The sequence below is a fragment of the Ceratotherium simum genome, chromosome 24 (assembly GCF_057802395.1).
Source record: "Ceratotherium simum simum isolate JZ-2026a chromosome 24, ASM5780239v1, whole genome shotgun sequence".
Lineage (NCBI taxonomy): Eukaryota > Metazoa > Chordata > Mammalia > Perissodactyla > Rhinocerotidae > Ceratotherium > Ceratotherium simum.
Genome location: NC_141923.1, coordinates 35882924 through 35897203, shown reverse-complemented (window position 1 = coordinate 35897203; position 14280 = coordinate 35882924). Strand labels below are relative to the sequence as shown.

The 14280-nt window shown below is 36.5% G+C and overlaps 1 protein-coding gene across 5 annotated transcripts in view; it reads left to right on the top strand.

Annotated features, from left to right (window-relative positions):
• Positions 1 to 14280, top strand: part of GPHN (gephyrin) — a 642551-nt gene that overhangs the window by 542397 nt on the left and 85874 nt on the right. For 4 of the 5 annotated variants that reach the window (XM_004426256.2, XM_004426255.2, XM_087448348.1 and 1 more), the window contains 4 exons: positions 3686 to 3741; positions 10225 to 10344; positions 11843 to 11901; positions 12955 to 13108. In XM_004426256.2, coding sequence (XP_004426313.1) covers positions 3686 to 3741; positions 10225 to 10344; positions 11843 to 11901; positions 12955 to 13108 — 389 coding nt within the window. Of the gene's footprint in view, positions 1 to 3685; positions 3742 to 10224; positions 10360 to 11842; positions 11902 to 12954; positions 13109 to 14280 lie in introns of all 5 variants that reach the window. The other variant, XM_014784308.2, reaches the window with a different exon arrangement.

The window sequence follows — 14280 nt, the reverse complement described above, 5'->3', positions numbered from 1 at the left end:
GAGGTAACATCTGTGCCAATCTTCCTCTACTTTATGTGTGGGTCACTGCCACAGCATGGCTGACGAGTGGTGTAGGTCCATGCCCGGGATCCGAACATGCTAACCCAGGCCACCAACACAGAACATGCCAAACTTAACCACTATGCCATAGGGCTGGCCCCCTGGTTATAGTTTTGATTTGCATTTCCCTAATAATTAGTGATGTTGAACATGTTTTCATCAGCCTGTTGGCCATCTATAGATCTTCTTTGGAAAAATGTCTGTTCAGATCCTTTGCCCATTTTTTTAATTGGGTTGTTTGGTCTTTTGTTGTTGAGTTGTCAGAGTAAACAAATTCTTAATCCCTCTGCCTTATTTCTTTATCAAAGATATTTCCTAGGACCTCTAAAAGTTATGCTATCTCTATGGCCTCAGTATATTCAGCCCTAACATGGAAATGATGAGACTCTTTATCACTGAAAATAAATGAATAGCTATAAAGTATTTCAAGAGGCTTACAGAGAGTTCACATATGGCTGGGAAATGAAAATAAGGGATAATTCTGTGGCAAATGGCTTGGGGAAGATCATTTTCTATACGTTGCCCCAATAAATAGTTATCTAATGGTATCAATTTTATATCAAATGATATAATCAGAAATCTTCAAATAAACGGGTGAACAAGACTAAAACTGTTTTCTGGACATTAAAAAAAGAGAGTGGAGGCACCAGCCCGGTGACGTAGCTGTTAAGTTTGCGCATTCCACTTTGGTGGCCCAGGGTTCGCTGGTTTGGATCCTAGGCGCAGACCTACTAACCACTCGTCAAGCCATGCTGAGGCGGCGTCCCACATAGAAGAGCTACAACTCTACAACTATGATACTCAACTATGTACTAGGGCTTTGGGGAGAAAAGAAAAAGAAAAAGAGGAGGATTGGCAACAGATATTAGTGCACAGCTAATCTTCCTTAAAAAAATAAAAAAGAGAGTGGAAATGGGAGCAGCTTCAGGGTCTAGCATTAAGCATAATAAATTACTTATATAATGCATTTGCTGTTAGGATTTGGTTTATATTGCTTTTATCACTTCCTTCAAATTAAATTCTGCAGTTACAAAACAGAAAACTTATTAACAGAAATATCAGAATTAGGAGGGGAAAAAATTCTAAGCCCTTACAGAAATCCTTGGAATCTATCCATCTTCTCTTAACAGCATACTGTGGCTTGCTTAGTTTCTTTCTTTCCAAGCTTCGGTTCATATACCACCATACCTCTACTTCCACCACCTCCCATCCAAGCTTATAGAATTCATCTTGAAAAGAGCAACTTTTCTTGTACCTGTCTCTTTATAAAACCGTATACCTTTCCTTTAAGAGTGGTTTTCTTAATTTGTATTTATATATTCATTATTGTGATTATTTGATTAATATCATTCTCCCCCACTACATCGGTTGCTTTAAGAGTTTTATTTTAACCACACCCATAGGAAGACACACATCAAATGCATTATACATCACAAGTCAATGAAATATACAAACATATATAGCATATACAATACATGTAAATATACATATACACACATCTGTAAACAAAAATGTTTCATGAAACAATATTCATCCTCACCATGCATGATGAAATATACTTTCTATTCTTTTTCAATCAAAAAATTATTTACAGGATGATTTTACAGCCCACCTCCATTTGTGATCCAGAGTTTGAAAAACATTGCCACAGACTGGCACTGCATTAGAATAGAAACAGTGTCTGGTTTTACTCTTTGCTCTGTCCCATCACCTAATATGACACTTGAGGCATAGAAGACACTCAGTAGAAATTTAGTGAATGAATGAAAGAAGTCAAAAGTTTTAAAAGATATTATTTTTTAAAGTATTATTATCCCTATTTTTATCAACAAGAAAACTGAAGGTTAGAGAAAGGTTTAGTAATTTGTGGAAAGTCTTGAGACTAATAATAGGCAGAGCCAGGATTCAGATTCAGCTTTGTTTTACTCTAAAACCATGTTAATTTCCCTTTGTGCAAGAAGCAAAAAGAGAAAATGTCTAGGTTGCTTATAGGAGGTGGCAAGCTGGTAATATCTCTAGTAGAGAAATAACTAAAAATAAGTTTATTCACATTTGAAATGCAGTTAGTGAAGAATTCTGAAAGAAAATTGCCTTTTAATTTTCTACAGTAAGAAAATCGTGATTTGCTTTAAACACAAAAATAAAGTGAGAGGATAGATGAAACAAGATTGGTAAAATGTTGATAATTGTTGAAGCAGTGACTTGTATGTCTGTTTTAAATTGTTCATTTAAAAAAATTAAATAAAAAAGAACCCATAAAAGCAGCATAATAAGAATAGCATTACAGGAAAACTATTCTTGTTTTTACACTGAAAATAGAACAGGATTCCAAAAAACACAAGCCAAGAGTTTATTGACTAAGATAATGTCTGTAAAGAACAAGATACAACATCTAGTTCGTAGAAGAGACCCAATGTTAATTTTTTGTCCCTATCCACATCAGGTTAACCAAAGTCATCTGTGCAAAAAAAAAAAGGTGACTTATTATAAACAGTATTGTATATAAACCTTTAGAAAAAGTACCACTTTGTAATCACATAAAGAAACAATGAATTTTATATGTCCTTTTTAAAAGAGGGAAAATACTGTGTAATATTTATCATTATGATTGCAAATATACTTAAAATACTCATATAGAAAGTGTTATCTTTTCTGTGTATGTGCCTCAAACCCTTGCTGTATGCAGATGACACGGAAGTAATGGTCATGATCATAAAATTCATTAGATAGGCATTGCCTTTCCAGTAGTATTGGTCTGAAATCCACATCATATGTGAATAAAACCTTTTTGAATACATTTATCTCCAGGAATATTTTTTCACCCGGCCATTGCTGTACTGTGTGTAGAAAAAAAATTGGATAAGAAATTTTTTCCATCTCAATTCTGACAGTGTTTCTTTCAATTTAAAAAGAAATAGCCAATGGAAAATGTGATGCAGCACTGCCTATGTATTCTAATTCATAAACAGCATTTTGACCCATTATAAAAAATATATATATACTGTACTGGGAATTAAGGGACTGGATTTTAGTCCTAGCTCTACCACTAACCAGAACTTATTCAAGGTACTTAACCTTTTCTACCTGAGTTCCTTCCTTCTGTAACTCATTTCCTTCAAATGTCAAATGAAGAAAAGAATATATGTTCTTCCTATTTCACTATTTTGAAGATCATACTAGAGATAAATAAGAAAATAGTATGAAATAATTAAAAATTTATAAAAATATGGATATATATATATATCTCTCCATCGGTATGCACACACATATCACACACACGTACCCATGGATAAGGTGGTATTTATTTAGTAGGATAGGTTAAAAGAACTTCCTGTTTAAAAAGTACAAGTGTGGAAATTATGGAGCAACGGGAAGACTATCTCCAGTGACACCAAGAAAGAGCACAGTTAGAGCCACTTTTGTTGGTACTTGTGAGTTGTGGACACCAAAGATCAAACCAGTAGTATCAAAGCCATTGTCTAGTCTAGGAGATCAGAAAAGTATTGCACTTTTCCTGAAGCCTTATCTGATCATTTACGTCACATGTTAGAATTCCAATTCTAGGTTCTTAGTCCTTGCTATAGATTCATTCTGATGTTTGTTCTTGGTGCTGTTCGTCTCACAGCTGCTGATGGCCCAGGAGATCGTTTCATCATTGGGGAATCCCAAGCTGGTGAACAGGTGAGATTTATAGGCCTGAAAGGCCCTAAAGATTTCAGTTTCCTGGACTTTCAGGATCTAATTCTAAACTGCTACCATCATTGTAATGGAAATCTTAGAGAGGGGTTATGTTATCAAAGAGATGAAAAGAACCCATGAGAAAGAACCAAAAGAATTATTTCTTAACTGAAAGAATCTGTGTCTATTAATATATGGCGTGGTGTTGTTGGTATGTCTCACAGACATGCCCCACAAGCATTTTCTAGCCTTGTGATTGGATAATTCTTTCTTCCTGTATAAACATTAATGTTCTGAATAGAACTTCAATTTCTAAGTGGTCTTCTCAGACTTTTTCCCAACTTGTGTTAAAAATGGAAATTTAGAAAAAGCAGATTATTTAACCTCTCTAGCTAATCATTTAGATTAATTTTTCTCATTAGGGAGCTAGCCAGGGAACAGGTATACATATATTTCTTTTAAGAAATTAAGCACTAATGGGCCATTAATGGAAGTATAATAGAAGTCCTCTTAATTTAACGCCTTTGAGACCCAGTAATTGGCCATTTAATTGGAAATAAGTTAAAAGTGGGAAATTATTTTATATTTTTGAAATAAGGATAAATTTAACTTAAGTAAATGAACATTTATTTGTTAATAATTTGATGGAGAGCCAAGGCTTTTCTTATAATAAGTATCTACTATTTGAATTTCTGTCTGGTCTTTCTTACATAAATCACATCCAAAAGGCATTATACGGGATTTCTAGTTTTGGTTTCTTTAAACTGGAGAAAAATTTAAGGACATTTGCAAGGTATCTAAGTATAGAATCCTTCTAAATTTTTATTATATTTTTATAATTTTTTACAGTTGCTTCACCCACACCTAGTTTGACAGCAGTTCTTTTTAGCAGCATTTTTAATTGAGTTTTTCCAAAGGTTTAACTTAATTATTATAGGAAAAAAAATAACTCTTCACACTCATATATCATTGGTTTATGTAATATTTATTTAACTTGCATAATTCAGTAGTGACTACTGCCACAAACTGGTACAAACAGTTTGGGAACAAATTCAATTGAATCTTAGAGCGGTAGTTTACAGGTATATAGGAGAAGAGTATAACACCTTAAAACTTAATTTATGCTGTGGTCATCATTATGTTTAAGAGGAAATAGCATATGTTAATCCAGTGAGTTGTGAAGGTTAATTAAAAGAGCTCCTACCTTATTGAATAGAACCAGAGGAAGACCAAGGCATTTTTCTCCTCTTGTACCACCAAGCACTCATAAGCATTATATGAAAATAAAGGAGGAAAAATATATATATATAGCAGTTTGGACAAAAGCTATGTCCCATGCCTTTTCTTCCTTGGTTTAGCAGGTACTCCCTTATATCCTAAAACTAGAGAGGGGTTGAGGAAGTATATAGGAGAAGGATGGTGCCTATGGTGGTGACCCTAGCTCCCTCATCTCTACATCCAAGCATTGAGGAGAACTGTGTACAGATCTGTGAAGCTAATGCTGGCACTATAGTGATTAGATCCTTGTTCATAGTGTACCCAGGCTGGTTTTAGTCCCCGTGACTTTTTTCCTGACAAAAAGAACAGCTAGGCCTGGGTCCCTTTTGTATAAATGACTTGCATTGTCACCTTAGTTTATTTGACTTCTTGGTATATATTTCCATCAGCAATGGGCATCTAAAGCATCCGTTTTTATAGCAAAGCCACAAAATATCAATTATTCAAGGAATACTTCTCTGATCTTCAAATGAGTCTATCCAACATTTATCAAACATACTTGCTGCCTGTGTGTACCAGGCACTGTGCGAGGTTCTAGGCGTATAAAGTAGATTAAGACATGATTACTACTCTTAAGGAGTTTATATCTAGTGGAAGAGACAGAGTATAAACAACTAAGTATAGCACTATATTTTAGTTTTTAACTAGTGCTGTCAGTCATGAGCCATGGAGCACAATAGAGAGGTTGAGCATGTCATCCTAGAGGGATTGGAGAGAAGACATTGGAGCTGGGCCTAAAAGCAGAAATGAGAAAAGGACATTCCAGGCAGAGGGAACAGTATAAGTCAAGACCCAAAGATGTTTAAAAAATTGCGTGGAGGGCCGGCCCTGTGGCTTGGTGGTTAAGTGCGCGCGCTGCGATGCTGGAGGCCTGGGTTCTGATCCCGGGCGTGCATCGAGGCACCACTTCTCCGTCCATCCTGAGGCCGAGTCCCACATACAGCAACTAGAAGGATGTGCAGCTATGACATACAACTATCTACTGGGGCTTTGGGGGGAAAAAAATAAAATAAATAAAATCTTTAAAAAAAAAAAAATTGCGTGGAATGCTTAGGGAACTGCAAATAGTTTGTTGTAGTCATAGCCTAGTATACATAGGAATAGGTAGCAGATTGTTAAGGACCTGTGGACTTAAACTTTATTTACTATAAGACCTCCAACTATACTAGAGAACTAGGAGCACAAGAAAAGTTGTAAAACTTAAAAGTTGGCAACTTCTTGTAAGTTCTTATAAAAGGTTGATGGGAAAAAAGATCAAACTATACAAGAAAATGGAGTTTTTCTTCAAATTACCTGTGATGTCCTTTATCTATAACTGATGTATCATACAGACTTTTTATAGCCATCTTGCAAGAGCCAAATTGCTCACTTATTGAAAGTACATACACTTGAGCATTGGGGTGCAATTGCATACACTGAGACAGTGGTTTACTAAATGATTTCTTGGTATACCAAAATATTTGACTTTAAATCACTTATAGTTTGGTCCTATTGATTAGCCCTGAACACTTTCAAAGAAAATATTATGTAATTATAAAGTGCTATCATTGGACAAAGCTCAAAACATCCAACTCAATACCTCCATTAGGGAAAAATCAAAATTTTAACTGTTTTTACTTTATATAAAGCACATAAGGTATATCAATAAAAATAAAAAAGAATTAGTTACTAGTCTTAACAATCTAAATGAGGTACTTCAGGGCCGACCCAGTGGCGCATCAGTTAAGTGCGCACACTCTACTTCAGCGGCCCGGGGTTCACAGGCCCGGATCCCAGGCATGCACTGACGCACCGCTTGTCAGGCCATGCTGTGGCGGCGTCCCATATAAAAAGTGGAGGAAGATGGACACAAATGTTAGCCCAGGGCCAATCTTCTCAGCAAAAAAGAGGAGGATTGGCATTGGATGTTAGCTCAGGGCTGATCTTCCTCACAAAAAATGAATAAATAAATAAAGGAGGTACTTCACGTATTGCTAGACTTTTCCAGTTGATTCAATTCAATTGTAGTTTATATGTCTACTCTAATGTCTTTATATATCCAATAATATCTTTTACGTTAGATTTAATGTAAGTGAGCTGGTAGGAATCCTTCACCTACCGCTTAGAATTACTGGTCTTGGAAAGGAGCCAAATTTTTTATTTAATAACCACACAAAAACACTTCTTCAGAGTTGATTTAAGCCAAGAAGTGGAGAAAATTACAGGTACAACTACAGTAAAACTTAAAGTAAGTTTACAGAATATGGTACATTGAACCCAACTAAATTGAGGCAGGGCTCCAGGCTAACACATTTCAGCTTAAGAAGCTACTGCCCTGAAACTTACTTTAGGATTTACTTGTTGCCTTAGCCAAAAAGGCACTTTCAGCAAAAGAAAGACCTCTTTAGGCCTATATTAATATCTTTGTTCCACAGGCTCAGAAGATAGTTTTGGCATTAGCACCTCTACTAAACAACACGTATATCAACTCAAAACTTTAATATTTTTCATCAAAAGTCACTGCACTGCAAAATGGTCATATATAGTGGATTAAGAGATGTCTCAAACAAGTAGTAGTGTCTGGGGTTGAAAATTAAAAAAAAAATTTAATGTATTAGGCCCTACACTTTTCATTTTAAATCCTATGCATTATCTTGGTAGAAAATTACATTAAAATGTAACAATTCTGAATAAGCCTGGAATGTCTTTTATTCAAATAACAGAATAAGGGGATATAAGGTACATAGTCCAGTGCCAGATCTGATCCCAAGAATCTCTTTACCCAATGACTGCGGTAGAAAAGCAGGGAGAACGCTGGAGTTGTAAGCCAAGAAGGATTGCATACTTCATGTAGTTGTTGGGATAATGAGATCATGCATGTTCATTCATTCATTCTGGAGATATTTATTGACTACCAACTTTGTACCAGATACTTTCTAGGCATTGGGATGATAGAGCAATAAATATGTCTGGAAAAGGGGTGATTAAAGAAGATTAATGCAGGAACTATATCCAAGATATAGACAGGGTTAAAGCAAACTAACAAAGGAATGTGAAGCACCCAGGTGCTAGCAACAGTGACATTCCATTACCACCTCTAGGTCTGAAGGGTCAAAGGCAGAGTGGTACCTGGACCTGGGGAGATTCATAGCTATGGGAGAGAGCCACCTAACAGGAGCTGTGGTCCTCAGTGGTAGAGATGACATAGCCATCAACAGACTGCAGCCTAGCAGGGAAAGAGCAAGGGGAATAAAAACTCTACTTCTCTCCCTGTCCTACCTTCTGATCTCTTGTTGGCCCCTCTCATTGGCCGAACCTAATTAGAAGCCAGAGTGATGAGAACCTGTTTGCAACAGTCCATAGAGGTCAGCCTTCTAACAACACAGGATAGAGAATGGTGATGTGATCTGGAGAGGCAAACAGAAAATAAAACAAATTCCTATCTTTCTAGGGCTTATATTTTAGAATATAATAATGCACTTAGCACTGGACCTAGCATCGATTGAGGGTTCAATAAATATTAGCTATTGGTGGTATTGTTTGCAGCAATAATATCATGGAAAGAAGCTTTTTAATGCTTTTCTAATAAACAAATTTCCAGTTTTACTTTGATTGTTCATCCAGCGGAGGGGTATTTTTCCTTAACCATTCCCTACAATTTTTTTTTAATGTGGTAAAAAATATATAGCATAAAATGTACGACCTTAGGGGGCTGGCCCAGTGGCACAAGCGGTTAAGTGCGCACGCTCTGCTTCGGCGGCCCGGGGTTCGCAGGTGTGGATCCCGGGCACACGCTGACGCACCGCTTGTCAAGCCACGCTGTGGCGGCGTCCCATATGAAGTGGAGGAAAATGGGCACGGATGTTAGCTCAGGGCCAGTCTTCCTCAGGAAAAAGAGGGGGATTGGCAATGGATGTTAGCTCAAGGCTGATCTTCCTCACAAAAAAAGAAAAAAAAAAAGTACCACCTTAACCATTTTTAAGTGTACAGTTCAGTAGTGTTAAGTATATTCACATTGTTGTGACCTAAGATTTTAAATACTTATGAAGCATATATCTTTGTAGAGATAGCTTTTTTTAATTGAGGAATTAATATTATCTCAGAATTTTCTTTTAGGGGAAATTTGAAGCACTCCTTTTCCCAACTCTGACCTAAATCATGGCCCATGACAAATGACTCTTCTGAGGCCAGATCAAACCTATCAGATGAATCTTTCAGAAATATACTTTTCCATATACTGGGGAAGTTCACAGGGCATGTGCTGTAGTCAGTCTCCTATACCATCCGTATGAAAGCTCACATAATGAAAATCGTGGATATAATGTTTAACCCAAATCATTACAGACACTGGAATCATTTTAAAATTATTTAATTACATTTGCTAGATTTCTATTATTAATTGAAAGGTGAACTAATATATTTTAGAAAGATTTTCAAGAGCAATAAGTAAAATGAATTTTCTGGCTTGCCTTGACTTAACCAAAAAGTTTAGTTAATAAAGTACTACATGTCTCAAATATCAGAACTTTAATGAATGACCAATGCGGTTTTTCATAATTGTCCTTCATAAAATCATATTGCATGCCATTTTTTTCTTAAAGACTCTCAAATCACTTTACATATATTAAAAAAATTCACATTATTTGAGTGAGAGATAGAAGTGGCAAATGTGGGTTGGCCCCGTGGCTTAGCGGTTAAGTGCGCGCGCTCCGCTACTGACGGCCCCAGTTCGGATCCCGGGCGCACCGACGCACCACTTCTCCGGCCATGCTGAGGCCATGTCCCACATATAGCAACTAGAAGGATGTGCAACTATGACGTACAACTATCTACAGGGGCTTTGGGGAAAAAAAGGAGGAGGATTGGCAATAGATGTTAGCTCAGAGCCGGTCTTCCTCAGCAAAAAAAAAAAGAGGAGGATTAACATGGATGTTAGCTCGGGGCTGATCTCCTCACACACACACACAAAAAAGTGGCAAATGTAGGTGGCAGTTCTTCAAAAGGAAAACAGGCACCAAGAAAGACATCTAATAGTCATTATCTTAAATTAAGTTAAAGCCTCTTTGGTGTAAGTACACCTGTTTGTGACTTTTACTACATTGGCCCAAAATTAATAAGACTGTAAGACTTTTCTTTTATGGTTTGTTTCTAAAAATGTTACATCTCCTGCAGATTTTCCTTTGCAGCAGCAAAGTAAATCAACTCTTTCTTATGTGTTTGTGTTTCTAGCCAACTCAGACAGTAATGCCGGGACAAGTCATGCGAGTTACAACAGGTGCTCCAATCCCCTGCGGTGCTGATGCAGTAGTACAAGTGGAAGATACCGAACTTATCAGGGAATCCGATGATGTACGTCATTACCAGGTCTTACCGCTTCATTCCTATGGCAGCATTATGAGTCATGCCCATTTTCTGCAATGTTTGTGAGATTAACTCAGTTTTTTTGGTTATGTTAGGATCTTACATATATGGGTCTCCAGTAAATAAAGAATTGCCTTAGGCTTGAAAATCTTTTGTTATAGGAGACATTTTTATGATCATTACTGTGATTATAGCAGAATTGGAAGCACATTTGATCCAAGAAATTTCACATGCAAACGAGGAAAGAAATTACCTCAAGGTAGAAGAACAGAGATATTAACTATTGACATACCTTCTGGCTGAGAAATTTGTTCATTAGGACAAGCTTCTGATAAAATGTGAAGGATAATTTAATAGAGAAGAATTTAACAAAGAACATTTGGGAAAGTTCTTGAATATTACACTAAGCCACTAAACCAGCTCTGGTTTTCTATAATTCAGGAATATCTGTGCCACCAAATGACAGCCTTGAAATATTAAATTGATGTCAGTTCCCCCTGTATTGCCTAAAATAAAGAACCTGAGATCTTTTTTTGGTCAAACGAGGCTTTCATCTCATTGAAACTAGTAACAATTATTGAAACCAGAGGATCAGCCACTAATAAAAGAATAGTTTCAACGAAGGTTTCAATGACTGGCTATCTTACTTGTTTTGTGAAGAAGTTTAAGATAGCTTATATTTTAAAATCTGAAGTTAAAAACAAGAATATATTCTCCTGGACTGGGTTTATAGTAAAATTCGATCATGTTGAGAGACAGCCACTTTGCTTGATCTGGGGATTTTCTTTTTAATCACCTTCCCACATGTTAGACTTATAAAATTCAACTGTTGGCCTACAGATCACATTGCCTGCTGTTAAAACTGTCCAGCAGATTTATTGGCATCAGGGAAGCCAGTAGAGCATTGAAATGCAGAGCATATGCATCTACAGACTCTGCCAGATGACAAGACACAGTTCCAGTGTCACAATATTATTCATAGCCCATAGATGCAAAATTGATGATCACCATTAATTTACAGAAATCTACTACCAGGCAAACTATAAGTGCTTCACTGAAATTTCTGCAGGTATCTGGGACCTTTGGCCTAGTATTATACCTGTGATTCATGGGAACAGAAGAGATGGGTGATCTCCATGCACATTCACTGTATCTATTAGGATAGTCATCTATATATATATTTTCTGTTTTTCCTTGAGAATACTACTTACAAAGTAAAATTCAATATTTGAATTGGTACATTTTTAAAAAACATGAAAATATTTTATTTATTTATTTATTCCTTGGCATCAAACCTAGTTTTTCAGGAACGTGTTGTAAAAATTCATTGTACTCAAAGGGTTTAGCAGATAGTTTTATGTTTCTCTACATTTGTATATATTCTGGGCCCATCTGATGATAAAAACACCTGAGTAGCTAAATTCTGTTGATCAGAAATTCTATTAAATTGTTCTGTTTGAAATTACATGACTTGTTCTTATTACAGGGCACTGAAGAACTTGAAGTACGAATTCTGGTGCAAGCTCGGCCTGGCCAAGATATCAGGTAAGTTCATAACATATAGAACGTATAGGCAACTTTTGCTTCTCCATGATCATGAACTCAGGAGAGCATGGCTATTATAAATCACAGCTCAGTCAATTAGCCATTAGCTTTCAGAGCTTTTAACAAGTAGCAAAATGAATTTTTCTGAATTCTACATCCCACGTCTGCCCTGACTACTTTTTCACGCAAATGGTAAAGGCAAATGAAATAGTCAAAAGCAACGTGAGAAGGAGGGAAAGTCATGAGCCTACATAATCCACAATTAATTCTACTCCTAGATAATCCAGAATTGGGTATTAACACAGATAATCCCAAAATTGGATATTTACACAATTAGCTGATAGCCCCTCCTCTACTGACTACCAATAATAATGGAATAATCTGCTACTCTTTATATACAAAGATGAGACTACTGTCCTACCATAAGTAGTACATATATTTTAAATGATTTTTCTTACAATGGACTATGTTTTCTCTGATTCCATTAATACTAATTTGTTCAACATTTCCTTGTAATAAAGCTACACTCCCATCCCTATGATAGCAGGCCAAGGTGCATGGGGCTGTGTGGCCCTAGAACTGGACCAACTAAGTGGTCAAAATGGAAATTATCTCCATGACTGTAACCTCATTAGCATTATTCTCCTCACGACAAAGCTAACAAGCTAGGGACCTTTTATCATTAATGCCACTGGATAGTTTCATATAAATTCTTGCCTTATGTCAAACAAAGTTTACAGTTAGTGTTTTTGACTGTAATGTGGTACAAAGCAATTTGTAAAATAATTTTCAAATATGAAGTAACATATTCCTGTTTTGCAGTAATAGATACAAATCCTATTTCTGTCTTCTGTTGTGTGATTTAAATTTTTTAATTAAAAAATCATAGCGTTTTTAGAATCTCTTCATTTTATTATTCTGCTTCTATCTCATCTCTTGACTTTTTCCTCCCCAAGCCTTGAGTGTCCTCCTTCTCTGACACTAAAGTTTCCCTCTGAGTTGAGAAAATATTATTCTTAGTCATATTGCTTATGGTTCTGCTTTGACTTTCAGACCTATCGGCCATGATATTAAAAGAGGAGAATGTGTTTTGGCCAAAGGAACCCACATGGGCCCATCAGAGATTGGTCTTCTGGCAACTGTAGGTGTCACAGAGGTTGAAGTTAATAAGTTTCCAGTGGTTGCAGTCATGTCAACAGGGAATGAGGTAAAAAAAAAGCGGGGAGGAGAGGCTTTCAGATAAAAGTATTTCTGACATCTGTTCTGTGTTGTAAAGAGAACATTGTGGATTATATATCTTACCACATTCCTGTAACAGGAAAATAATAAATTGGCCTCAAGATAGTTCAAGTACAGAAGATGTAAAGAAGGAAGAACTAGAAATTATGTATTAAGAAGTGTTCCCGGGGCTGGCCCAGTGGCGCAAGCGGTTAAGTGCGCGCGCTCCACTTCGGTGGCCTGGGGTTCGCTGGTTCGGATCCCGGGCACACACTGACGCACTGCTTGGCAAGCCATGCTATGGTGTTGTCCCATATAAAGTGGAGGAAGATGGGCACGGATGTTAGCCCAGGGCCAGTCTTCCTCAGCAAAAAAAGAGGAGGATTGGCAGATGTTAGCACAGGGCTGATCTCCTCACACACACAAAAAAAGAAATGTTCCCTTCCATTTATTAGAATGAAATATTACAACTAATGGCCTTTCCACACACTTAGTACATATAAACAAAGAATGTCGACTATTAGCTATAGATATTCAACTGTGCAAACTCAGTGCTTAGTCTGTTAGGACAATGAATTGTACCCACTCTGCTGCTGAGATGATGCGCCACCTAAGTGTGGGAAGTAATTCAATGAATCAGGACACCATGGCTAACCCTTCTTCTTGCTAAAAGTTCCAAGTGATCTTTAATCACCAGGAAGGATTTGAAAATCAAGTTTGTTTGTTTTTTTCTAAAGATAGCATCTCTAGTGGCATGCTATTCAGAATGTGTTGAAGTATCATTTCAGCCTTGATTTAGGAAGGGGAATTCAGTCAATCTTTTTGAGAACTCTTGAAAAATCTCCTGTTCCTCATTTTGCTTAGGTTATACAGAACTTCAGTTGGAGGCTCTAAGGTTAAACTGGGAATATTGAAAAGTGAAATTCAAAGCCTACGAGCAGAATGAAAAACTACTGAGATTTTTTTAAAATAATTCTTGTAGACCTTACTATTTAAAAAAAGATTAACAGGATTTCTTTTTTTTCTTTTTTAATCTCTAACTTTGTTCTGAAAATAAGCCATTTTTTGTTACCATTAATGGTAACAATAATGTTACCATTATTTTTAATTTCTTAAAGTCTTAGAAATGAACATTTTCAAGGGCCTCTCTTAATTACTGTT